Source organism: Genypterus blacodes, unplaced genomic scaffold (assembly GCF_046128005.1).
Source record: "Genypterus blacodes isolate CSIRO-AG114 ecotype Tasmania unplaced genomic scaffold, CSIRO-AGI_Gbla_v1 ptg000044l_1, whole genome shotgun sequence".
Classification (NCBI taxonomy): Eukaryota; Metazoa; Chordata; class Actinopteri; order Ophidiiformes; family Ophidiidae; genus Genypterus; species Genypterus blacodes.
Genome location: NW_027466857.1, coordinates 3,678,141 through 3,704,650, shown reverse-complemented (window position 1 = coordinate 3,704,650; position 26,510 = coordinate 3,678,141). Strand labels below are relative to the sequence as shown.

General features: G+C 41.5%; 1 protein-coding gene across 1 annotated transcript in view; it reads right to left on the bottom strand.

Moving 5' to 3' along the window:
* The window catches only part of LOC142999633 (follistatin-related protein 5-like), a 107,788-nt gene extending 82,412 nt beyond the window's left edge, over positions 1–25,376 (bottom strand). The window contains exons 1-2 of the mRNA XM_076149256.1: positions 25,063–25,376; positions 8,250–8,391 (exon numbers count right to left, since the gene is read on the bottom strand). Of these exons, the coding sequence (XP_076005371.1) occupies positions 8,250–8,391; positions 25,063–25,085 (165 nt within the window). The 5' untranslated portion in view covers positions 25,086–25,376. The remainder of the gene's footprint in view (positions 1–8,249; positions 8,392–25,062) is intronic.
* Between the last annotated feature and the right edge of the window lie 1,134 nt (positions 25,377–26,510).

Here is a 26,510-nt window from a genome sequence, read left to right as displayed (position 1 = left end):
TTTAATTTATTCTTTACAACCCTTTAATGTGCAAAAAAACATATTGCTGCAATTCTTTAGAGCAACTGTTTCCTAGGGCCCAGTCCCTTAAAGTACACTTTGTTCTCACTGTCCAGCAGCATCTGACTTGGCTGGCAACACAGAGACACAAACAAGGATGCTGGCCAAACACTCACTGACCTCATACTTTATGGGTGTGTGTAACCGGGCGTGTAAGTGAGTATATTATTACACATTATGATGTCATCATGTAAAAGTAGAAGGACCAATCAAAATTAATAACTATGGGCCTTGTTGACTGGATGCTTTGAATGAGAACCTGTATAAATCTTAGTAGTGTCTATGATATTGATTCATTCATTATGTCTTTAATGTATAGTAAGTATTTTATTCATGTACGGTAGCACCTTTCACAGACAAGGTCATAAAGTGCTTCACACTTAAAAATGTAGATAAAAAGATAAAATAATAAGAGCACAGAGAAACAAAACGACTAAAACCTACTTCACCGCATAAAATGACATCCTATCCGCATGTCTGTCTGAAGGGAGGTGTTTTCTGCTGCTTTCCTAAAGATCAAGATAAAGAATAGAAACCGAGCTAACAGGAGACTATTCCACTATATAGATACAACAGTTTGAAAAGCACAGTCACCACCGGCCTTCAGACTAGCATGTGGGACAATTAGAGAACCCTGATTAGTGGAGAAGACAGCCTGACTCCTAATTAAGGACTTCAGCTCATCGTGCAGCCAGAAATTGACAAGAATTTATACTGTCAATGATAAAACCATCTAATTTGACAAAATCATTATGAGAGAGCAAAAGAGAGAGAGAGAGAGAGAGAGAGAGAGAGAGAGAGAGAGAGAGAGAGAGAGAGAGAAAGAGCATGCATCTACTTTTTGGTTGTACTGCAATTGAGTATACATATAAATAGATGTATGTATGTTTACGGAACAAAACCATTTATTTTCACATGACTGCTTTTGAAGAGCAGATTGTATTTTGAGCCTAAAAATGTCAGAATGCAAAATAAATATGCAAGGCTGTTTCATGCTGTCTGCTTACTCCGGCTTTTTTATAAGAACAAGCTGAGTCGAGGTACTATGTTAATGCAGCAGCAGCACTGCCCACTGGGTTTTGTCTAGGTGTGGTTAAGTTTGTACCATTGAATCGCGTGACCATTAGTCATCAGGTAAAAAAAATCACTTACTCTTCAATAGAGCAGCTGCTGGACCGACAATTAGCAAAGAAAATAAAGAGCTCACAGTAAAAGCTCCGTATACCATAAATAAAGTGATCTCATGGGGAGTTGCATCATCACCTGACCAGTGAAAGGGGGCGCTAGAGAGTGTGGGGGCTGTACTATCACTCTATGGTTTTCTTTCCTTTATTTAACAAAACACCCCTGCTTGTCATTTATTTACCATTACATTATTGCATAGCTGTATTGCTGAGCTTCAAAATAAAACTCAACTGAAATATATTCTTGGAGTTATACTGGTGCCCCCTTCACATCATTTTTCTGGATGTTTGACAAAACATGAATCACTTGTGAGTCAGTGGGCGCGAATCGCAGCAAACACCTGTGGCTCGCTGACATTCTTCGTAAACCCCCCTCCCGCCGGCCCCTCCCCCCGACCACCCTCCAGACTGAGGTGACATTTAGAATCCCACTACAGGTAGGGAAGATATCAAATGAACCTTATTTGCATTTGGCAGACAGTTTTCCCACTTCATTTGTCTGCAGAGAGTGATTTCCCCTGGGCTGTTGGCAGGCCCGTCTCTGCTGCCCTCACTCTCCGGGGACGGTGAGGCACCCAGCTGTACAACCTGTGGTTCATCTGACCCTGTCACAGCTGGCTGGATGACTGCCCACATCTCTCTCTCTTTCTTCCTATCTCTCTCTCTCTCTCTCTCTCCCCCCGGCTTTATCTCCACACTCCCTCACTCCATCACCACCACCGCCGCCACCACCCACCTCCTTGTGTCGTCTTGTTGCCGCTTCAGTGTTTGCAGCCCTCACTGCTTCAACTTGTCAAAAGTGCACTCCAAGTGCTACATACCTGCTGTATAAATCCTATGATTGTGGAATAGGCCTGGTCACTCAGAGAGCTTGTATATGCTCAAGTCCTTGTTTGCCTCAAATTTGCTTTTCAATGATGTCGGGGATTTGCTGTGGGTGTGATTTGGATTGAGCTGCTGAGCCGGGTGGCACCTATTCACCATTGGAGCTTTGTGCCGATTTTCCCCTTACTGCAGCATACCATCTCTACAGCCAACAAAGGCAGGAAAGCAGTAAACAAACGTAAGAAGAGCAAAGATAAGAATTTGACAGAAAAGGTCTTCAAAAGCACATTTTAACATCGGCATCGACATCGGCATCGTGTCATTGTTATTTCAGATATTCTCCATAGTGTCTCATCCTCGGGCCCCAGTGGAGACTAAACAGACCCTGGATTCCACAGCCCTGGGCTACGTGCCATTTGAAAGTAGACAGCTCTTCAAGTTGAGTGACAAGGGTTGGGGCTATAACTGACCGCCGAAGGAGGAAGAGGAGGATGTAGATAACAGTACTGGAAATATTTACAGTTTTGACAGCGTCCTATTGTTCATAATAATATCGTGGCAAAATCAGTCTCATTACTGAGATTTGGAGATACAATGAAATTGCTCAAAGGGGAGTTAATTGGGCATCAAACAAGAAAAAAGCAATCAAGAAATTGCTAACCACATTATCATACAACCTTTTGTAAAACATAACCGGAAAAGTGAGCAGAGACAGAAATCATCATAATTGCTTATTGAATAAAGAAACAGTGAGTCAAAGGTGAACCAGAAGGTATGTCAGTAACAAACTAATGAGTGTTTACAAGATTTCTTTACGTAATACTTGTATCCATTGTGTTCCATTTCCTCGTCTGAATACGTTTGGTTAGGTAGTGGGTTTGTTTGTGTGACTTTCTGTTCACTTGTGTTCTTGCTTCAGTGACTCTGCTCCATCGGAGCTGCATCCACAGATTGCAGACAATTAAGGTGGTAAGAGTTAAAATAAAATAGGAATGATGACAAAAACTACAAATATAAGACAAAGGTTTTTGCCACCTTGACTTCTGCTGGATCACACCCTGGCTTCTTTGCTTTTTCATACCATTTCCTCCCATTCCCTCTCTTTATCTCAATCTCATTTGCTCAGTGCTCAGCCCCTCCCTTCTATCTCTCCCTCACTCCTCTCCTCCCTCCCTCTCTCTCTCTCTCTCTCTCTCTCTCTCTCTCTCTCTCTCTGCTGATCCCCTCTAATCTAGATTTGCCATGTGGCCAAGCCAGGGCTGGACGGACGGATGAGGCTGTGCACGCAGTCGTCCTTGCCTCCATTTTGTTTGTCCTGATATAACAGCTTGATGACAGAGCGACAAACTCTCTAAAATTGCTTTTGTCCCTTGTGTCAAAAACAAAAGGGCCTTTCTGTCTTTTCCCCAAATTCTCCAAATTGCACTTCGAGTCACTCCATCACTCCTGCACTCAAACTTGTCTTCAAAGACCTTGACTAAAGCTGCGCAAAAGAAGATCTCTGTGTAGTAGTGCACCTCACAAAAGCTTCAATATAGTAACCAGCAATTTGATTGGGAATGGTATTCAAACCTATCATCTCTGTGGCTGCAAATATGCCAAACTTGTGCTTTCAGAGAGGATTTCTGAAACAATACCAGTGGTAGAGCATGTGACAGGCTGTTTACGGCTCGGTTCCTACTGGTGATTGAAGTCTCTGTGAGAAAAGCTTATAAGGTCGTATCTGATCCTGTTACCCCCATCAAACACTGTCCTTCAAAGCAAAGGCAAAGCATTAACAGTCACTGTGGCATCCCAGCTCAAAGGAAGCACGGCACTTTTTTGAAGCAATCTTGCAGATGTGAGGATGAAGGATTTAATATGAATGTTATTTAGAGTTTTTTTTTCAAATCTAATCCAACCTACAAAACAGCTTTCGGATAAAAGTAATAACCTGACAAACTGGGTAACATTTGGTAACTAGGGACTTAAATTCCCTTTTTTTTAATCACAAAACCATATTTAGTATTGTTATTTTGTTACTGTCAATCTTTTTCAAAACCTTGCCAGTGGTTGTCTACAATCTCATTTGTGTTGCTCACTCAGCTGCACTGACATGACGATGACCCGAGACCCTCTGCAATGTAGCCAACGACAGCCTGCAACAAGGCGCTTGACGTCTTTCGGAGAAGCGATTGCAATATGGCCATTTTTCACTAAAGGCTGTAAGCTTCCACGCACTCATGTGACAGGCAGGTAGATGAGTGGAGTCTACCTCTGTCCTCTCACCAGACAAATTAGAACGTTATGCAGATGCTGTAATGACATTCCTCTGCAATGTAATCACAGCACCTGGAACATTAATTTCAATGGAGTGGGAAAGCGCATACATCATTTTTGTTGCTTCTCATCAAATTTGTGATACATGTGGACATACATTACTATAATAGTTAAAGTCACTCTGGTTCAGAAACAGGGTAATAAACAGGGGAGGAGATCAGAGCTACTATAAACTGTATTATCTTTGATGCTAAAGACAGTAAAGAGCAATGCACCCTCCGTTCAGAAGGAGCTGTTAGTCAAAATTAAATTACTTTTAAGATCTGTTTTTACTCCATCCAAATGACAAGGCAATAGAACAAAGAACAAACACATCACAAACCCTGTCACAGCAGCACAGCAGAGAATAAAGAGAAAGTGGGCATTCCTGCGACTCCGTTAAGGACAAGATTAAAGGAGAAAGGGAACGTTTGAAGTGGAGCAAAGGGAACATTTGCAATGCAATTACGTATTCAGAGGGTCTCAGTGTAATTGTGAAATCCTGCAATGAATGTCGAGGATTTGTTATGAAAAAGGAAACACTGAAATGCAACATATGATACTTGAAAGGTCTGAAGCCCTTTTACTCTCAAAATGGAGCCCACTACAATTTAAAAGGTGACTACGCTGCTGTTATTACTCATCTTTACGCTGTGATAAATTTAAGACCACCTGCTGGATACTCAAGAAATGAAGTTGCCCAAATTGAGGTTTGTGCCTTTAAATGGTCTTTACAAATGTGAGATGTTTACATTGACATTCACTATGTTTAAATGTACCCGCCTACACGCCTCGTTAGTCAAACCCATGAAGTACGACGCTAACAAGTGAGATTGATCTGCAAGCATCTGTGCAGAATACAAAAGACTTTCTGCGAAGGTGCATGGCTATTAACACACACAGCAGCTAAAATGGTCTATTTTCACTCAGTGTGCACAGGCAGCATGGGTATGACTGTAAAGAATGAAAAATATTTCAAAATACACCCCTGAATGAAAATAAAAACATGGAAATACGTGTGTGTGTGTGTGTGTGTGTTTGTGTGTGTGTGTGTGTTTCTAAGTATATCCATTGTATGCTCATACAGTGCACACAATTGCAGTTGGCAATACAGCCTGAGCCTCACACTATAAGAAAGCACCATTCCAGTTGATCCATGCACATAATGATGCAAACACAGGCTAAGATTTCTGCCGTGGGATGGCTAAGCTTTCTCTTAAACAAACAAAACAGAGAAACACTGAAATATGTAAAACATTTTTCGAGGTTCTGCACAGCACAGGACTGTGTTATCAGATGTGGGAATTGGAGTGGTACAAGGAGACTGCTCATGAGGCGCAGCGAGTACGAGCGCGTAGAAACAACAGCGGTGAGAAACAAAAGACTGAATTCTAAAGAGCAGTGAGTGAGCGCTCTGTCAGGGAAAGTTGGACTCAACAGCGGCCTTATTTGGCTCTGTGTTCCCTTTGGTGTAAAGCATCACAGAAGAGCAGAAGTGCTGCTGTGCACATTATAGGATTTCTTGGTATTAAAGTAAAAAATCTTTATTGTGCAACATTTCCAAGGTAGCTGTACTGTATAATGAACTGGGCTTAAAAGACTGAGCTCTTGTCTGACTGGCGCCTACGGTGAACGTGCTTTAAATGCTTTTTCTCTGAACAAGCCCTTTACAAAAGGTCAGAATCCGTTTGACCGGTTTATTCAACAGCTTTGCAATCGCTCCCGGCCCCTCGCTCAACTCCTGATACAGTCCAATGACGTTCTTACCATCTGTTCCTTCTGTGTGTGTGTCTCTCTCTCTCCCCATATCTCTTGCTTTCTAACTACCTCTCACCGCACCCAACCCTCGCTACCATTGTCTTTGGATTTCGTTCTCACTCAGACGTGACTAACGCTGACCGAAACAATCCTCTAACACAATATTACATCCCTATTTCAAGAGGTAACAGAGAATTTCATTCTTGGGTTTATTGGGTACAACTGTGCAATTCAATACAATCCAATACAACAGCTCTGCAATAAACCCTTCCTCTGTGAACCTTATAATCCTTCTTGACACCGTATCACACAAATGTCGACTCTATGGAGAAATTTGCAGCCAAATTTATATTAGTCTTGTTTATTGGAGAAAATATCCTTTTTCATTTCTGGGAACAAGTGACTCAAATTCAGATTTTTTTGCTCACATGTGGCACATAACAGAAGTGCATCATGAGCAGTCATAAAGCAGGTTTTCAGATCTGCTTTGGGCTACTATGAGAGAAGAAATATATGTATAGTATATAAGAATGTAATATGTTACAAGTATAAGATAGGTGCCATTGTGCTGTCAACTGATTGACGGATCCTTGCCATTCTGGCTTGCAGGTACTAAAAATGTGACACTCCTCTCCATTGTCTGCACATGAATGATGTTGCAGCAGTAATTGCAGCACAGATATAATTAATTTGTTGTGGACCTTTTCAAATTCTTTAGAAAGCAGCCAGTTGTGTAATTATTCTGTGTCATTTGCTGGGGTTTTGTTTACGTCTATCTCAGAAACATAACCCGTTTCCAGTTCAAATCATGTAAATGCAGGTATCATATATTTGCCACTAAAAAAAGAAAATGCTAAAATGCTGTTAAAGAGAAATCTGACTTAGGCAGATCCATAGTGTAATTTTAACCTCTCGATATTATGGAATCTAATTCAAAAACCACCATAAACTGCAGGAGTCTGTCACACTCTCAAAATCACTTATTAGTTTGATTTGCAATGCAAATACACAGAGAACAATGGAGATGTCTTTTCATTTGTCAAGTCTTTACTTTTGTTTTATTAGTATGAAAAAATAAAATAGAATAAAACCTTATAAAATAGTTTAGCAACCAGCCAAATGGTACAGTCCACAAGCTTAAAAAACAAATCCATGCATGGAATAACCTGTTTAAGATTTGACTGTGAAGTTGTGTTTAGAGATTATTTAGATTATTTAGTTTCGTTGACCGTTAAAATAGAGCAATTTCAAAAAATCACTCAAGAACAATCTATTTCTCTTTCATAAACCAGTTATGGATCCTTATGGTCTAAAGAACAAACTGATAAGTGATACACGATGATGCAGGATCAACAATCACTGAAGATCTGAATCAACATCTCTGACGCAGAGCCAAACAAAATCTAATATTCCACTGCATTACATTGTGAAGTTGTACCTAATAAAGTGCTATTTAGTGTACCAGCATACACTGTGTGTTCCCGCCTTATTGTCACTGTTAATTTGTATCTTGGATTGAACAGGAAGGATAAGTGTTTACCAGACCGCTGAGTTGCAAAGGGGGCTTATGGGAAATATGTACTGAAGAACCACAATCCAACTAATACCTCTCGACGAAGCACTTTGTTTTCCCAAGTAGCCTTTTGCCAAAACAGTCAATTCCGCTCCCAGTCTGGCTCCATTTGATCCAACCGTTCTATTCTGGTAGTTTGGAACCATATCAGAGAATAAAGACGCATGTTGCCAGTTTACAGGAAGATTTGAATATTATTTGTTCCTTGAAATACAGGGAGATTAATAAATCTGCATGTGCCTACTTGATCCTAGTCAATAAGCATTCATATCCGACCGCGTCCTTTAAATGTTCAGCGAAAATGCCATGTAAACATAACGTCTTAATGTTTGACTACCTGTGTCTGGAATGAATCTGTGAAAAGCCAATCTCTTGGCACAGGAGAGGCATAATGAATCATCAAGTATTTCTTTTTGGTGGACAGAACAACAACAACATCAGGAGGGCGATCTGATGCATTAAGGAACAGTGCAGTAATTAGCTTCATAATTGGCAAAAGCACAGAGTCTTCTTGTTACAGAAAGCAAATGAAAAAAGAAGGCGATCAATACCTTGTGTCGGAATCTCACGACTGGTCGATGGGGCGGCGACCCGAACTCCTCCATGCTGGGTCTCCCGTCGGTGCTGAGCACAGCCAGCCCCAACAGTAAAATTGCCGCTGACCACCATCTGCCTGTCTTCATTGGTCTTTTCCTGTCAAAAACCAAAGGAGAATGGTGAGCACTCTCCTCGCCCACTCTGCAGATTCAATACCAACTGGCCGAGACAATACATCAAGTCCTCTGTAATTAGCGGAGACAATGAGGACCGCAAAAGTGTCGCTGGTTTAAACTAATGCTATCAATACATGCCCGCACTTGGCAGGGAGATTAGATCTGCTTTTGAATCAATTAAGGGGAATAGGCATCATGAGAAAATCAAGATAAAGCAGACAAAGAGCCGATATATTAAGGCAATTATAGCGGGGGCTTTGGATTAATTAGGCTGAGTGTCTAAGTCAAGGAACTGTGATGCATTGGAGAGATTACATCTTTAATGTAAACACCTTCCTCACACTCTTGCATACTTACAGCCCAAATGTATTTATTTAAAGGTTTACCGCCTTACATAACTGCATTTTCAATTATTTATTACACTGTGAGGAAACGGGTTTGACCTTAGTATGGCATGAATTAAACAAAGTCGTGCTGGAGGAAACATGCCCTGTGAAACTGTTCGTGTCCCAGAAATGTTTAAAGAAGTAAAGATGCACTGAATACAAAGAGAAGAAGAACATGTTGGCCAGTGCTGTAATATTCACTTATTCCCACAGTCTAAAACATGCATACAAGCTCACAGTGTGCATTCCTGCGTATTTGTAACCCTGATCCTTATCTGGATTTGTGCCTTCGGTTCTTCCAGCTAACCCCTTTGGTGGAAAGGCTTTATAAATATATTCAACTTGATTTGACTTGTTGATTTTCACAGTCTGACACTGGCGCTACAGAACGCAGCCATGGCAAACACTGAGCTGTGCTTTCCAAGCCGTCTCCAGCCACCGGCGCCTGCTCGTCATCCTCAGGCAGACAGACATGACTGACAGCGGGATGATGACCCTGCTTCCTAGTTCCTGCCGAGTGACACCCCCGTCAGACAACAATGGCACTTTGTGGGCCAGTGTGCATTTTTTTACTGGAGATCAGCGGTCGCCCTGATGAAACAGCACATTGCCATCGTGATGAGATGGACAAAGAAGGAGGTTGGAAACTGTTTTCCTGACTTTCTGTGACTTACAGCCAGACTCCTGCGCAAACCTCCTCCACAATTTCTGCTTTGAACTGCATTGAACTTGGAACAGATTTTATGTAATTCATGCTGATGAACATAAACAGAACTTTCAATTGGAAGACCATGATAGGCAACGACAAACATTAACAGCTGTTAGGACAGTAGGTCTAACTGTGAATTAATGTGAGATTACGCAACAATGCACAGATTTTTTAGTTAAACTTCCCGAGACTTCAGATATACCCAAACGCTTGTGAAAAATATAAAGTAATACTGCTGCTTTCAGCCTTGATCTTTGGCGTATTTTGGTTTAAAAATACAGCTATCGTTGCCCTCCCTAGATAAAATGTCTCATGGCTTCACCTGTTATTGCAGGGTAAGCAAACTGAGGGCACACAGAGCTCCTTGATAAGAAAATGGCCCAGGAGTTGTGGTTTGATGGAGCATCTCAGGAATCACGACCTGGCTAGGTAATCTCTGAGTCATTCCTATCAGCCCCCTGCAGATCCACTGTGGTCATTTTGTTCTACGGATTACAACAAAATCTTACTTTTTACCCATTTCATATATTCCTTATGCATTTCTAAACTTTCCCAATACGGTTAGGAACCCTGTCAGCGGCTGCTACAGCTCCACTCCTCTCAGCTACATCAGGTGGATTAGCATATCTGCGAGCACAATCAGTCAACTTCTCTCTGGTGTCCTGGTGTTACATGGATTATTAATGGACTAAGTTTTCCAGGATACTGTGCCTTAGAGGGAGAAATATGCACCGCTGTAGCAGTCTTATGCTACAGTTACTAACAGACACTGGGCATTTAAATGATTAAGACCAGTTACTGCTGCAAACTTATACCAGGGATAAAAAACACTTTCTCAAGCGCCAGATAAGCTTTATAGTGTTTTTAAATAAAAGTAGATATTCATGATGACAGCATTGTCTTTATTGTGGACTGAACAATGCACTTTTAAATGTGCTTGTGTCCCTTGCCCGAGAGCACAGAGGAGGTTTGGTAGTCCAGTTATGGTCAGTTTGCTTGTTCAGTCATGCTTCTCACTATAGTGATTGAAAGTCTATATGCTTTGGTGCTTGCAATTGTCATTGGTGCGATTCCTTTTCATCTTGTGCACCGTCCCCCTTTTAATCTGACAGCGAGCACAGCTTTTAATTCAAATGGCATCATGTCTTAAGAGTGAGCATGTGTCCTTGTGTGTATCTGCAGTATGTGTGTGTCCTACAAGTCTATTTATTTGGCATGAACGCATGAGCAAGAGAATCACACAGGAAGTCTTTCCCTCCCCAAGGGAGTGCCATCATAACTTGCGGCTCGCGTGTCTAAATCCCCCGAGCACATCTAAGCTTCGGCATTGACATTCAAATGAACACTACGTATTCTCGCTGTGTAAACAATGCATCATGCCTTGACAAGCTCGCACCTGCCCTCCCCGCCCCCCCCGCCCCCACCCCCCACCCCCCTTATCGGTCTCATTCAGCAGATTTGCCATGCAATGCCCTGGGTGAGCACAACAACAACAACACTGTCCACACAACCTCCCTGTGCATACATCAACTGCGGTGTATGATCAAACATTCCTTCTTTGCTCAGCGTGATGTGATGTCCACAAACATGCCTTCAGGTCAGACATACACTCTTCAATCTCGTTTCCTTTATTACTATTAGAAGTCACCTTACATTCTCATTCGCTGCTATCTACCACTTGCTGTTGGTCTATTGGGAATCTGTCTCTCCCGTTGCTGCTTCTCCCAGCAGAGGGTCAGTGGCACAAGCCTTATTTCTCAACAACAGCAAGCATTACACAGCACACAGTTTCAGCATTCACAACATCAGGAAGCAAAAGTTCAAATACAATATTTCAAACTTGAGCAGAACGTCACCAAAGCCCTCTAGCGTAGTGCTCAAAATATTCAGCAACAACAGCATCAAACTAAGCCTCCTGAAAAACAGATTGCATTTCTTCCCTGGGCAATGTGCTGCAACTGCCCAGTGCTGCAGAGAGGGGGGGGGGGTTAAATGTGACCACAGGGACCAATAAAGTTCAACTTAAGTTTCTACCAACTTGTTTACAGCTACAAGTGTAATTAACTCCATTTCTGCAGGCAGTTTTCGTTTTCTCCATCTTTTAATTTATTATCTTCCATTTTTGAATTTATGTTGTCAGATAAACAATCTGATGGCAGACACAATGGAAACAGATAGCTGGGAGCCCGCATGAAATAGAAAGAATCCTGGTCAGTTCTGCCGAATTGACAGTTTTCTTCAGACCAACACTCCTCGGAATATTTCCTTTAAATGCCATTTTTGCAAACTGCATTGAAAACCTGTCAAGTGTTGAAATGGCATTTGAAGCTCCATTCATCATATTCCTGTGGCAGCAACTTTTCAGAACTTTGGCAGGTATCAGACTTTTCTTTCTTCCAAAGTGTAAAATGCTGGAAATGTATTTGTTCGGCACTATTTATCCAGGCTGTGCTGAGCGAGCCTGATCTTTTTTCAGTATCACCCTGCTTCAAAGTCATCCAGTCACACACTCTTTACTCCGGGGAGCAGCTCAGTACAACCAGAACGCCTGGCAACTGAACAGCTTAAGTGCATCAACAATCCACATTAATAGCTGTTGATGGATGTTACCACCCAGATTTTTCAAAAAGTTTGAAAGTAAACAACTTTGAGTCAGACATCCACAACTCCAGCCACCCAGGAGTATTAATGACTGTATGAAAGGAGCAAATAAAGAAAGCTGCTCATTTTAAGCCCCTTTTAACTAAATCTTGGCTGTATTGAGTGCCAGGAGAATATTATGGCAGCTAAAACGTCACTTTACAGTTCTGAGCGCATCCAGATCAGGAAAAAAATTCTATAATCAGCATTTGCAGCATTGTCCAATAGGAAAAAAGATGGATTTCAGATGTGCCTAAGGACCTTAATGCAATTACATTTTGGGATTTCTGATTGAGCAGAGCAGCTTTAAAACTGTTTTAGTGTGCAAGAATGTCTGCAAAGTAAAGCCTGAAGCCAAGTCCATGACTCGCATCAAATATAAAGGATAGCATATATCTAGACTGGCTATCAATTGTGCAATGTGTGCATAAATATGAAGTTTATAGTGTCTGATGGTGTTTGGCCAAATTCTGATTTCTTTCTTTCATCTGTACCCTGTCTTATTTTCATTTCATTGCACATCTTTACTTGCATTCAAAGCATTGTAATAATTGTTGGAACCTATAATGATTCACCAGGTTCTCACTAAATCTCATCATCACAGATCAATTTCAGCTCATTTTTAGGAGTTACTGGCCCATTCATTGTCTCATCCAATATATGTCAGGGGGACTGGCACCAGAATCGTACCTTGTCAATGGAAACTAATGTTGCCGATGTGTTTTGTGTGTATCAAATTAGCTAGACAGCTCATACATTACAGTTTATGCACGATTGATTCGTAATAGAATTTGCTAATGATGGTATCTGGAAAATAAGTTTCCTGAAGGTGCGACTGAAGATGAAACAAACCTGATGATATTTGTATGTGTGTGCGATTACTGGTTGTAAGATAAAATGTTACTATGTCCACTGGACGCAGCTTGTGGAGAAGTAGCTGTGCTCCAGTAAACTCACTTAATCTCATGTTTCGAAGCCCTTCAGTTTGGCCTCGAGGAACAAATTATTATCTCAACCAATTGCAGTTCGATCCTTAAAAAAAAAACTAGAGCCCACCTGTATCTCTGTGAAATTGGATTGCAGGAGAGGCACATGGTCCTATTTCAACTGGCAAGGGTTTGTTTGTGCTCCCAGTTTCCTCTGTATACCAAACGATTTTCTGGAGAGGCTCGCCAGAAATTATTCAAATATTCAGCGAGGTCAGTGGAGGGGAACTCGGCAGATAAACGGCCTCTCCTTTCCTCTTTGAACCCTGTTTTGCCACATGCTTCAGCGAACACATCCACACGGGGCAGAACTCTTGCTGCACGTTGGCTGGTATTTCTACATACGGATCAGTTTGTTTGGGGTACCGCGGTTTGTCTCAGAGACATCTGGAGAACGTTGGAGAATCTGCAGCGTATTTGCTACCCAAACACCCTGCTGCCTGTTATCATGGCACTTCTGACAACTTGCATCCCCCCACACACCATGCTGCATACGGACTAGTGTAACGACTCCTTCAAGTTCAAAGCACGACCAAAACCTCGGGCGACATCATCCCCTTGGGGTAGAGCTGCTGTTTGGTCTCTGTTCCTCCTTACAGCAAAGGAGAGAGGCAGTTCTTTGACTGTCACACATGCCTAAATGAGCTTCTCTCATAATATTAATTTTATATCCCTGCATGGTGCTGATCTGTCTTTTGAGTATTGTCACATCCTGCTACTGCTTTGTTATTATATTGCTACCTCAAGGAACACGCCCCCCCCCCCCCCCCCTCCCCCGTGGAGCTCTACTTCATGTCCTTGTGAAGTGCATGAAAATGACACTGCAGGTTTCCTGAGGACACGCTACCAATGTTTTGATGCGGGAAAATAACAGTTTGTGAGGGTTCTGGAGGGGGCAAACTCCATTGGACTCAAACACATCCTTGTACATTTCTGTTTGGAGAAGTTGCAGTCAGTGAGTCGGTTAATAAATTTGTGAGAGGGTTCATAAACGAAGGCAGCAGTCGCCTAGAGGTTAGAGACACTAGCTAGTAAATGCGAGGTTGCAGGCTCAAATTCTCAGACCAACTCCGATGAACTGTGTGTTTGAAGTAGAGGAGTAATAATCTGTCCTCCTGCAAAAAAAGAAAAACACTGCTGAGACGCCCCTGGGCAAAGCATCACATATCTTCTATGGAACCACTCTGGCCCAGCTGTGTCTTCTCTGTGTAAGTATATTTCTTAGAGAGATAATGATCCTATCGGACCACAGTTATAGGGAAAAGGTAGATATCCACGTGTACAATATCCTTTTTCAATTTTGCATATCTGGTTTTTCCAAACAGGTCTCACAAGGTCTCTTTATGCTATAAACCCTGCAGGTATATGGGCTATAAAACATAAATCAAAACTGTACTACTACTTCTACGGCAGTACCATGGTATACTGGCAGTAAAGCCTTTAAAGGGTCAGTATTTTATTCTCTTCTTAAGAATGAAACCATAATCAGGACCTTGCGTGGCTGTTTGGGTTTAAGTCCCAAGGTGATTCACATTGGCTTCACTTCCAGGCCGTGCACACCAAAGCTGTTAAATACAACACTGACAACTGGGCTGTGCTGGTGATATATTAATGGCTTAGCGTAGACTAAATGTGAGATAATTTATAGTTAATTCATTTACAACTGCTGACCTGGACGGGAACTCTCACATACTTTTTCCCAAATGCATGTTGGCATAGAATCCAGTAGCCCTGTGACCCTGAATGGGAACAAGTGGCTATGAAAGAGGTGGATGGTTTCCAAAATGATTTGTATCAATCGTAGTACACGGTTTATGAATAAATCATCATTCATTACATGTAGAAATAAGTAGAAAGATCTGGCAGTTAGATGGCAGAGTTGTTATATTTTGATAGCTCAAGATGGATTTCAGCTCTGTGCATTGTATTTTTGGTTTTGATGTAATAAATATAAAAACTCCCTGCCAAATACATGCAGAAATTACAATTTTACAAGTGACTTTTGTCTGTGAAAATGTTCACAAGGATGGAATTTGAAATGTAAAAAATAATGCTGTGTGTTATTGATAGAAACACACTGCGAAAATATTTATATTATCATTGCCATTTTTGAGGAAGTGCTTATTGGCTGAAATGTCAATATGTTTAGAGGCTGTTCAGGATTTATGAAGCACAGGTTTGTCGATGATATGCGTACACCAAGAAATGAAATTGCAATATGTCCTTAGACTCAGCTGGGCACTTACAGAAAATCAACAATGTTTTGTGAACTTGGTGTTGCCTTAATATCAATTCTGTTCAATGCTGGAGAGTAACATGCAGGTAAATGTGTCAAAATATCACAGGTTATCATTTTACCCCCCAAAACATCTCGAAAGCTTGGGTTTTACTCTGAGTTTGTATTTGTTTGTTTTTTTTAAATTTGACTGAATCATATCAGCACACATATCAGCACTTACTTCCTCAGAACAAAGTGGCTACACTGACAATCATGAGATGATTGGGAGCCATCGCCTGACAAAACATCATTGTGTAATAACTGGCAATTCGATCTAAAATGATATGGTGACAGATGTGTTGGTGAGAGGCTATACAGGGGCTTTCTGCAGTTAGAGCACTTCCTCTGCAGACCCCCAGCTGTGTTGGCAGCTGGATCTGCTGACAGCCACCCAGGATACTGCCTGTGCTGCCTTTAGTTTTCCACTGATCTCCACTTTTAGAGGACACATTTACATTTTTTTGTATTTAGCTGACGTTTTCAGAATAGAACAACTCATCTGTGACCTTTGTGTTGTGCTGCAGTCTCTCTAATAATCACGAGGCCCTGGAAAAAAAGCTTGGGGCACACCTGAAGGCTGAAACATGGATCAGCAGGTACGACCTCATTTTGTTTTGTGTTTTTCACTTGCAACAGAATACATGTGAGAAATTACCTGAGGGCCATCATTAGCTCTTCGGCAGCTCCCCACTGTTCAAGCTGGTAAAATTCCCACAGAAGTAAAAAACTTCATTAACTGCATCCATTACCTTCTCAACAGAATAATGAGCAGTACGGACTATAGTGAAAAATAAAAAGTTGAAGCAAAGGTTTGTTTTTAGAAAGTATTCAAAGGCCCACTTTGAATTGTTTCCTTCTTTTAATCTTTAGAGCAGTTTTTACTGAGAGGATTTTCATTCCAATACTTCAGCCAAACCTGAACAGACCCAAATAAGAGGCTGAGGCCTGGCACAACTTTAATCATCCCATAGATATTCTGGACCACATCCAAATAAGAGTCACGGCCGAATGTCTCACCATAATCACCATGATATATTAAACATAACCACTGAGGTCATTCATTATGCTAATTAATGCATACATTTCAGAATATCTTCATGTCAATATAACTATCTTTATGTGTCATGTAGTTGATAGTAGTATCAACCTGTCACAGTGTTGTCAAGAATGATTAAGTCGTAACTAATGTTCTAATTAAAGAGTTACACGTTAAAGGAAAATCAAGTTTTCCTCATTAGTATGCAGATTTATGCAGCAAAGGTGCACAAAAGCCAACAATATATTTCGGGAAAGTGCAAACCACTATGATGAAGTAGTATCCTGCACCGTGTGCCACCATGATAAGACACTTTTCCAATACAGCCATGACATGATAAAATATTGCCTGAAGTGAGAAGCAAATAATTAACTGTTCCTAATTAAACTTGGTTAGGCATTCATATTTCTTATTTCCATATGATAATTTCCATAACTGTCTGCTGCTGTAAATGGTGCAGGTTTAAACCCCCAAGTAAATGAAACATCACCAAGCTGATATTTGGGCCAATATCGTCTATTCATAGGTCCTCAAAGGGCAATCGCTAAAAGCTGAAAAGGAGAAAGAAAGAAGTCAATCTACAGCTAATGTGCAGTCAGTATGGTACGGCACTAAAACTGAATTCAGTTAAAAGAAGAATAAAAATGGCAAAAAGACTTTAAACATAGTGATTCAAACTGTTCCTTTGTCCTTTAAGCAGGGAAAATAACCTTGTTTTTTGTTTTTTACTACCTTTTCTCACACCTACACCAAATTAATCTCCTATATATCCTTCAAGCACATTTGTAGTATCTCAATCTCTGTCTGCTTTGCATTCTTATCAGTAAATAAACTCTACCCACAGCCAACTACTCTTTCTGTCAACCGTAAACCTGGATTTGCACCCCCTACTGGCATGGGATGGCATTAAAAGAGCTCTTGAAGATCCATATTTTGCTGAGTTTATATGCGTGGTGGGTGTTTACAATATGCAAATGATCCATGGCACTGATTGGTTGTCTTCAAATCAATTCTTGCCTTAGATATCTTACAGACTGGAAGACATTTCTGAAATGTACACAGCTGTAGGTTAGTTGTTTAACATAACATGACAGTAAGTGCAACTTTCAGACGCTCCCTTGTGGGCAGCATCCAGTTAAAGGTAGAGTTTAATGAATTGTGATGCAATATTCCCCTCCAATCCAAAACCGCTCATTGGAACCGACATTTCCACAGGGGAGAGGCTCCTGCAGTATGCGGCAGGTTTTATCATTTAACATTTTCTAGGCTGTTACAGACAAGGATGACTGACTTGTGTGCAGGAGGGCAAAGAAAACATTTTTTGCATATCACAGGTCCTTCAGGGGCATGCTGCTGCGTGCTGGGTTGGAGGACTTCTTTCGTCTTTTGAAGTATACAGGCAGTATAGGTATAGAATTCAGCTGATCAAGTTTGGTTTGAGTGGCAAGTAACATATAGTGAGGAACTCAAGAACTAGGCAAAGCACAATTTCAGGGGAACCTTGAAATAAAAACCTTTCAAATCTCTGGATGTTGATTTTTATACTCTTGGTGATATGGGCTGGGATTGGATATCAGGATCCATCCAAACACCTGCACCTTCCTGTAGAATTATTGATTATTAGCCAAGGTAATAAATAATTTAAGCATATTTCTTGGGTTTTGCAGTTGCATTGGAAGAAGCAACCAGCCAATCACAAACCAGCTTCCATTTGTGATGCTGCTGCTCGAATATCCCCAACTCATTAGATAGAAAACACAGCTCCAAATGTCAAGCAGATAACAGCAGTGCCCCCCCTTGCCATCAGATAACAGATAGTGAGCAAGATAGGCCCTTGTTTAAATTTGTCAGCTGCATGTTGTGATGACATAATTCATTATCCCACATCCTTTTTATGAGGCCGTTATCTGTTTCATTCAGATATCTATCGAAACACATAAAATGTGATTACACTGAGGTTTGAACTTGGGCCGGCGCATCTCCGCACTTAATCCCCTGTTCACCACGCTGAAGCAGAAATGTCGCAAACGCTTCTTAGCTGTGTATTTATTGTGCAGTGTGTGTGTTTATATTGTCATAAAGCAGTGTGTCCTCTAACTGTGCCCGTATGTCACCTCATTTAACATCCAGACCTCTAATTAAATTAACCAGCCATCAGTTCTCATTTGATATACTACTGAAGCTACTGGAGCAAATAATCACGCAAAGAGATAATCCCTATTCAAAACATAATATCTGACACTTTTTGGAATATTCATTTAATTTTCGGTATACACTCGCCACTTAGGATGGGTGAATGAGCGAAAGCAATCTCCGTGCTTTGGCAGCAAATGCAGAACTGAAGCACTACATCACTTCAGAAGGTAATCCGCAATAAATCCTGGCAGACAGTCGGAATCCATGCAGATCAACTTTAAAAATGTCGAATTTCAATGATCCTGCCGGTCCTTCAACAGAATTCAATGAAACACACGCAACAAAACCACCAAGTCCATTCATTTCTTATAGCATGTGCATCTCGTGGATTCAAATTCTAGCTGCATCACAGTGATGTCAAGTGTGACTGTATAAACTGAGCGGGTCTACAGCAGGCACACATGTTGAGAAGGCTGAGGGTAATCAGAGTTCAGCTGGTCAATCACTGGAACCATAATGAGTCCCTGATGGGTTTCTAACTTAGCAGGCAGTTGTGTTCTCAGCAGGACTGCAGATGATATTGATGTTAAAGGGTCACACACAGGCTTCTCACAACAAACACGCTGGGTCAATTTCAGCCGCACGATATTCCTCTTTCTATTGTATTTCAAATAGTTTGTATAGTCTATCTCTATCATGTTCTTTTCCATCTAGTTTGAGACAAGTATGGTAAAAAAAAATGTAAAACTGGCTGTAATCATTGATTCTAATTGACTATTCAATTACAAAAGATAATCAAATAAAAATGCACACTCATGTATTCAATTATTCTGCAATATGACTCACTCTCTTTCTGCAACACATCTGTGTAACATCATTACGTCATCTTGTCTTAAAATGCACCAGTTACTGGTCTATAAAAGATAGATTGCAAAAATATAAATAATAAAAATAAACATATTCAAATAACAAAATAAGTATAATATGTTATTTTTGTGAAAATACACATTTTTTGTAGCTCAGAGTTTGTTTATCCAAATGCTTAATGTCACCTCAACAAAATCATTATTTGTTGGGAATGGTAATATGCCTTTTTTAAATTTCTCCTACTTGTCTCTCTTATCATGAGAAACATGATAAGAGATAGCATGACAAATACATAAACAAGTACTGATTACTAATATCACACTGACCTATAGTGACAGCTATAGACATTTCTCCTGAGTTGCCTCAGTGTCCTCTCCAGCCACAAAAGCCATCATGCAAATGTCGTCACTGTGCTGGATGGAGCTTTCAAGACAAATCAAGTCAACCTGAGTCCCCTTTGATGTCAAATCAACTCCCCATTTAAAGTTTAAATAAGTCACCTGTACTCCATGAAAAGTCCTTGACATTAATGCGAAAATAAATGCTTGAAGGGTAACATTACTTTGGAAGGACAACATAAAATACTGGGTTTAATAAATTTTTACTTCAAAACAGCTTTTAGTTGAATTAATAAGATAATACTGTAATTTTTTATTTCATTTGTATTATTTTACCACAATAAAGAAATCCTGCATTACATTGTTAATTAGAGACAGAAGAAACAATATTACAGTAGAATACAGCTAATTTTGAATTTATTTGACAGAGTGACCAATTCAATCAACTCAATATCATTAACAAGTACATTTCCGCACACTATTACATTAAATATTTGGGGAATTGTGTTAAAATGTGGCAGACTTCTAAGGATTTCTATCACGTGTAAAGGGGCTCTAGCTTTCCACAGAGTGTATAATTTGTCTTTGATCCACCAAGGCAGTCCTCCAAGAAATGCTAGATCGCATACTGTGACCAGTCACTGGCTGTCAGTTTGTACTGTATAAAAATTCTAAGTAATTCATCCTCTGAGAGTCAGTGCATTATTCATTGCTGCCCTGAATAACCACCCAGTGAGAACATGAATTGATTCTAAGGATTCTTAACAGCTTTGTGTATGATATGAGCATGGAGTTATCCTCAGATTCATACAAACACAACAAGTATCAATTAAGAGCATGAAGGAGCGATATGAAACATTTCCAATATTCATTCTGTGCAGCAAAGGTTTAAGGACGGATCTGTGCAGGGACTCAAGAGTACATGTATAAGCCCTATGTGCCAAAGGTCTGACAGTGGGGACTTACACATTATATGGCCCACATTACAATCATTTATGATCATAGGAGTCTGCATTTGAGGCAGTGACAGAAAAGACCTTGACTTTTCGTCTATAGACATTTAATTTATAGACACTTTAGAATGATGTAGATGAAGCGCGGAAAAACCTTGCTGAGGTAAACGGCTTTCCATTTGATAACAATCATTGCATAATCAGTGATGTGCTCTACTGTAGTGCGCCCAGAACAATGCCGCCATACCAAAAGCACTGATTGACCATGAACTGTGAGCTGCAAGGTCATTATGATGCAACACATGATCAGACCTCCACATGTACATGCTGTACATTCCAAACAAACAGCTCCCATCCAGTTCACACACCTACTCAAACATCCCGTGCCTACAGACACACTTGCAGTGAGCCGGCTCACAGCACGCTGAGACGATTAGCGCAATAAACTAGAGCCTATTGACCTTTGCCGGACAGGTCTTTGAACCTTCTATAATTGTCTGACCATCTGCCAAAGACAAGTGAAACAGAGAGAACGATACTCCACCCAGCCTCAGCTTCAAAAGTAGCCATGAAATGCCTTGTTCTGCCTTTCTGTGTGAAATGGCTTATGACAATAACAATTTGAGAATCCACTTGAAGTTGAATCAAAACAGTGAGTGGGGGAGGACATGCTTCAGGAATTAAGAGCTGTTTGAAGAGTGAGAAGGCAATGCCTAAGATTGATCTCTGAAGCAAACGAAAAGAAATATGATCCAGTGGAAATGTGTTCCACTTTGACTTCACTCCACAAGCAGCTCCGCAAGCACCTTCCAATGCATCATTACACTAAGTAGAACATGCTAATAATCCTATTATACTGTAACTGACCTCATCTGTAACTGCTTCATGTGGCTTTTTTTATGTGTTGGACTGTTATCAGCAAGAGTGGAGTTTTATAAAAGGGAAATAAAAGGAGCACAAGAGAAGAAAAACAGGTTTTTATTTCTTCAAACACGATCCCTGCTTACCGGGAGACATGAGTACGTCAAGAGGCAGTCTCTCCTAAACATGGCAGCAGGATAACATATCTCTATGTGTGTGTGTGTGTGGGTCGACTGCACAATAAAGAATCCACACATCGAGGCGGGGAACAACAAAGAGGCGCAGAGACGCAGATGAGTGTTGGCACCAGTCAAAGCCGAGCTCAGAGTGGGAAGAAAAGAGATGAAGAATGGGGAAGCAATGTAACTGTATCTGTGAGGTCAGCCGGCCTGAGTATTGATGGATGAAACATTTTGGTACTATAAACAGTTGGCGTGGTTTTTCGAAACATGCACTACACTAAAAACCTGCATTATTCTGGCAATTGTTGCAGTTACTCAGTCAAATACCTTCCAGATATTACACACTGTTTGATTATCTGCATTGTTGCCTTGTGAAATGTGGCCCTCACTTTGTCAATGGCAGCAGCCTGATGGTTAGAGAAAGGAGACAGTCATTGGGAGTGTCGGTCAGACCCAGACTGTCTGAGAAAAACAATTTGGGGAGAAATCAAAAAGTAAATACTCCTCCAACAACCATTGATGGGCCCATAAGCAGACTGCTCTATTCCCGAAATTGTTCCAGTGGAATTACTTCAGCTGTAATGGCCAACCACCACATTTGCATGTACTTAACTGTCAATGAGTCGCCAGCAGTTGCTCAAAAACAGCATGCGTGCTCAGCAAATCTTCACTGCGTAAACATGGGATCATAACAATACTGAGAAAAAGGTATGAATACTGGTTTCCGTGGGTCAATTGTAATACGGCCTTTTCTCCACATAAATGCCATACTTATAATAGAACAGCAAGTCTATATTATGCTTTGGCGACACTTCATGTCAGTCACAGGCTGATAGTACGGTTAAAACGTCCTGTTGGAGTGACACCTAAGCGCAGCAGATTCTGGACCGTTGACAAAGTGCTGTTTTGTCGGGCTACATGTTCAGTGTCTCAATAGAACCCACAGGCCTTGAAAGCTACAGTGCAGCAGCCAAACACTGGGCAGGAATAATAACGGTCAGTCCGAAAAGCCCAATAGAACCGATTTGGCACGGACAAGAGAGCGTGGAGTGCTCGTGGCTGCAACAGTCAGACATACCATGACCGAGTGCCACACACACTCAGAGAATATGTTTATTAAAAGCCACAGCTGTGTGTGCTCAAAAACATCCCAATAAAGAGAACTCCGGTGGTAATTGGTGGAGCTTTTCAGTCCAACTGCGATGCCAAGACAACTGACGTGTGTGAAGACCCTAAAACAGTGCTATTTCAGAGCCAGCCCTATTTTCTTCTTCACAACATCACTTAAATGTCATTTCAACCATACCTACCTAGGCTTCTACCAGCTGCCATTACCCGGCGTCCACACCTCCACACAGAGAGAGAGAGAGAGAGGGAGAGAGAGTGACAGAGAGAGAGACGCTCCTTTCAAAACTCAAATGCTTTCATGTAGTGTGAATTTTCTGCTTTATATATATACAAAAAAACACTATTTACTCAAGATTCATTGATGCTGCCTCCCCTACAGCGCATAAAGGGAGTCATTATAATGCGAGAAAGGCAGAGCAGCTCCATTAACACCGCTACCTGCTAAGCTGGCGCCGTGTATACCTGTTGCTTGATGGAATAATTGGATCAGTGGGGAAAAATGCAGGGGTGGAAAAAAATATCTCAATGCGGTGGTCCAAAATGTGTCCCCGTGCGAGGACGTTGGGACAAAGCAAAAGACAGTTGTGACTTTGGTGTCCTTACTGAGTGTATCTGAACATCCCTGCAAGCTAAATGAACCGGGAACATCCCCATCATCCGGGTGCATATTGCCTAAAGAGTAATCCTAAAAATGAACAAAGTCATATCTTGTTTCCTCTCCTTCTGCAACAGAGTAAGTTACTTCATCATATCACCTATATATTCTGCAGGATAAGACATAGCCTATTTAAATGATACATTACTTTGTCCCTGGTACACATTCAAACGGAGAATCGTGTAATGAGTCCAGCCTTGAAAAGCAGATGCACTCATTCATCTGAGATGCTACTATCTGCTTTCTGTGAGGTCTCTGATAAAGTGAATGCATTGTGGGAGTAAAGGGGCTGATGTTGGATGGTAAAGGCCCGATGGGGAGGAGACTGAATGGTTTCTGTATGGATCCTGTCTCTGTGAGAAAAAAAACAAATCAAAGACTGAGGCAATTACCAGATGTTTTGGGGATTTAACCCAAAGTAAGTGGAGATCTAAAGGTGAAATGGAATGCATTCAGGGTTCAGGCAGGCAGGTTTGTCATTACTTTCATTTTCTAAAACACCACAAACTTATTGGGTTGTTGCCAGACCACAGATATATATGATTGAGTTGAAAAGAGGAAACCGTTATTCAACTTAACCACATTCAAAATGAAGCGGTAAGTAAATCAACTCTAACATCCCTCTGCCCCTCCTCAGATAGCACCATGCGTCTTCATCTCTGAGATTTACACAACCGCTCAAAAGCTTTATACACAATAAAGGGAAACATTTCTTCTCATTTTTTATCTCCCATAGCTCACATTTTCCCTATAAGTAACCACTGCATTCCTACAGTCTTCACAGGCGTTTAAAAAGGAGGGTGTGTGTGTGTGGGGGGGGGGGGGGGGGGGGGGGGGGGGGGTACGGGTCGTATCGATAAGTAGAGAATTTAATCGATCGTCACAGGTTCGATGCTCTCCAACTGGCATCTTGCTGCACATGCCAAAGCCCGAAAATCCCACCCAGACCCATCAAACAAGACAATTAATGAGGTCATCCCCGCAGCAGTAGCCTGTAATACGGCGCCAAATGAGTCAGGCTCAGGGCTGAGGATGAAAAACAAAAGTATAATCCCTCTGCTACTAACGGTGTCACTCAAGGATTAGTTGCCAAGGCAAAAAAATAATAATAACACACTAAGTACTATGCGGATGAATTAAACCCCCACCGGGTCTCCGATCAATGCAAAAACACTGATAGTATTTCAATTCTGGTCTTTCTATAGTCGAGACAGACAATAACTTCACATATTCAGCCTTTATCTGTTTATTTCCATCCTCCGCCGCGTTATAAGTGAATTGAAATAGATACAGATTAAGATTAAGGCGCTGGGTTTAAAGATATAGTCCGTGTCAAGGAGAGCGACCCGGTGGATTACGAGCAGAGGAGTTGTGGCGCCTCAGCGGTGATGAGGGTTAAGCTTTCTGCTCGGATAGGCTCCATCACTTTACTTCACTATACAACACACACACGCACACGCACAAACACACACAAACACACACACACACTGCTTTACCTGTGAGTCCAGATGTAAACCATCCAGTTAGGTTATCCACGCGTGATTAGCGTTGAAACGAGGAAAGCAACACTTCTCCACAAACTAATTCTTGTGATGATCGCCGAGTCAGAGTCCGCTCAGGTCCGCGGGTGTCGTGGCGTGATTTCCGGTGATGGGGGGGAAAAGAGAAGTTTGCGCCTGAGCGGCCGGAGCTCAGATTGTTAATCCTTTAACCGAAAATACCCAGAGACGCACGGCAGAGGCAGGAGGTGCAGCAGCAAGGAGGAGGAGGAGGAAAAAGAAGAGGAAGAGGGCGATGTAGAGTGTGGACAGCTCCGGACTGCGCAGTGATCTTACCGCGGCCGCTCACCGGTGTCTTGTGCGCCACCGAGGCAGGAGCCACCAGCCCCAACCTCACCTACCGCTCACACCGAGCGGATTTACATACAATCACGGAGAGGGGGCGGGGCTAAGAGAGGGATGGACCAATCAGGGGGGGGCTGGGATTATCTACTATAGTAAGTAAAACAAACCGAGAAGGACGGGAGTCTTGAGCGGCTCAGTCCGTCCGAGCCAAAGCTAAAGCTGTCCTTTCTGTCTGTCTGTCTGACACATCGGTGTAAATGAAGGGGAAGGGAAGGAGGGGGAAAGCGTTACACACACACACACACACACACACAAACACACACACACACGAACCTCCAGTTTGTTTTCCATGTTGTTGTAATGACAGATGGACACAGTGTCATATGTTAAATATTGTCCATTTCAATCCTTCCTTCCTTCCTTCCTTCCTTCCTTCCTTCCTTCCTTCCTTCCTTCCTTTCTTGCTTACTCAAAGCTCTTTAGGTAACCCATGGGAAATCAGCCTCAGGCAAGTAAAGCGATGTAGTATTGGTATCTAGTATTATAAATGCTTTTTCATGAGCATAAATCAATCACACATATGGCTTTGTTATTTTGTCTTTATTTCCTAATCCCTTGAGCCTATAGGTCTTTTTATAACTGTGTGATATGAACATTATCATGTACATTGTGCTGTGTTCCAATATCTCTGGAACCATTATTCCTCTGTGTGGACAGATACACATACACATACTCTGTTATGAAAGATTCTATGTCATGTACATGTCATCGGCAAAGGTGCTGTGTGTGTGAAAAGCTCTTTTATTATGCAAATTTAAGGAGAAAAGCAAACATTGCATTCCCTCCAACATACATGGAAGAAACTATTTGAAAAACATTTGCTGCCACCAAGATGTCTTTTCTGGATGATTTTAAGAAAGACTCTTCTCTGATATGGCAGATAAATGTGTCCCTTGTTTGTTGTCATAAACCCCAGGTTGAGCCTTACTGCTTCACGCAATCTCGCCACCTTTTTAGTCTGAACATCTGCCAAATGCTTGGTCTTTGCCAGAAAATATCTCCTGGCACAGGTGAAGTGATGCGTTTTACTTTCGGAGCAG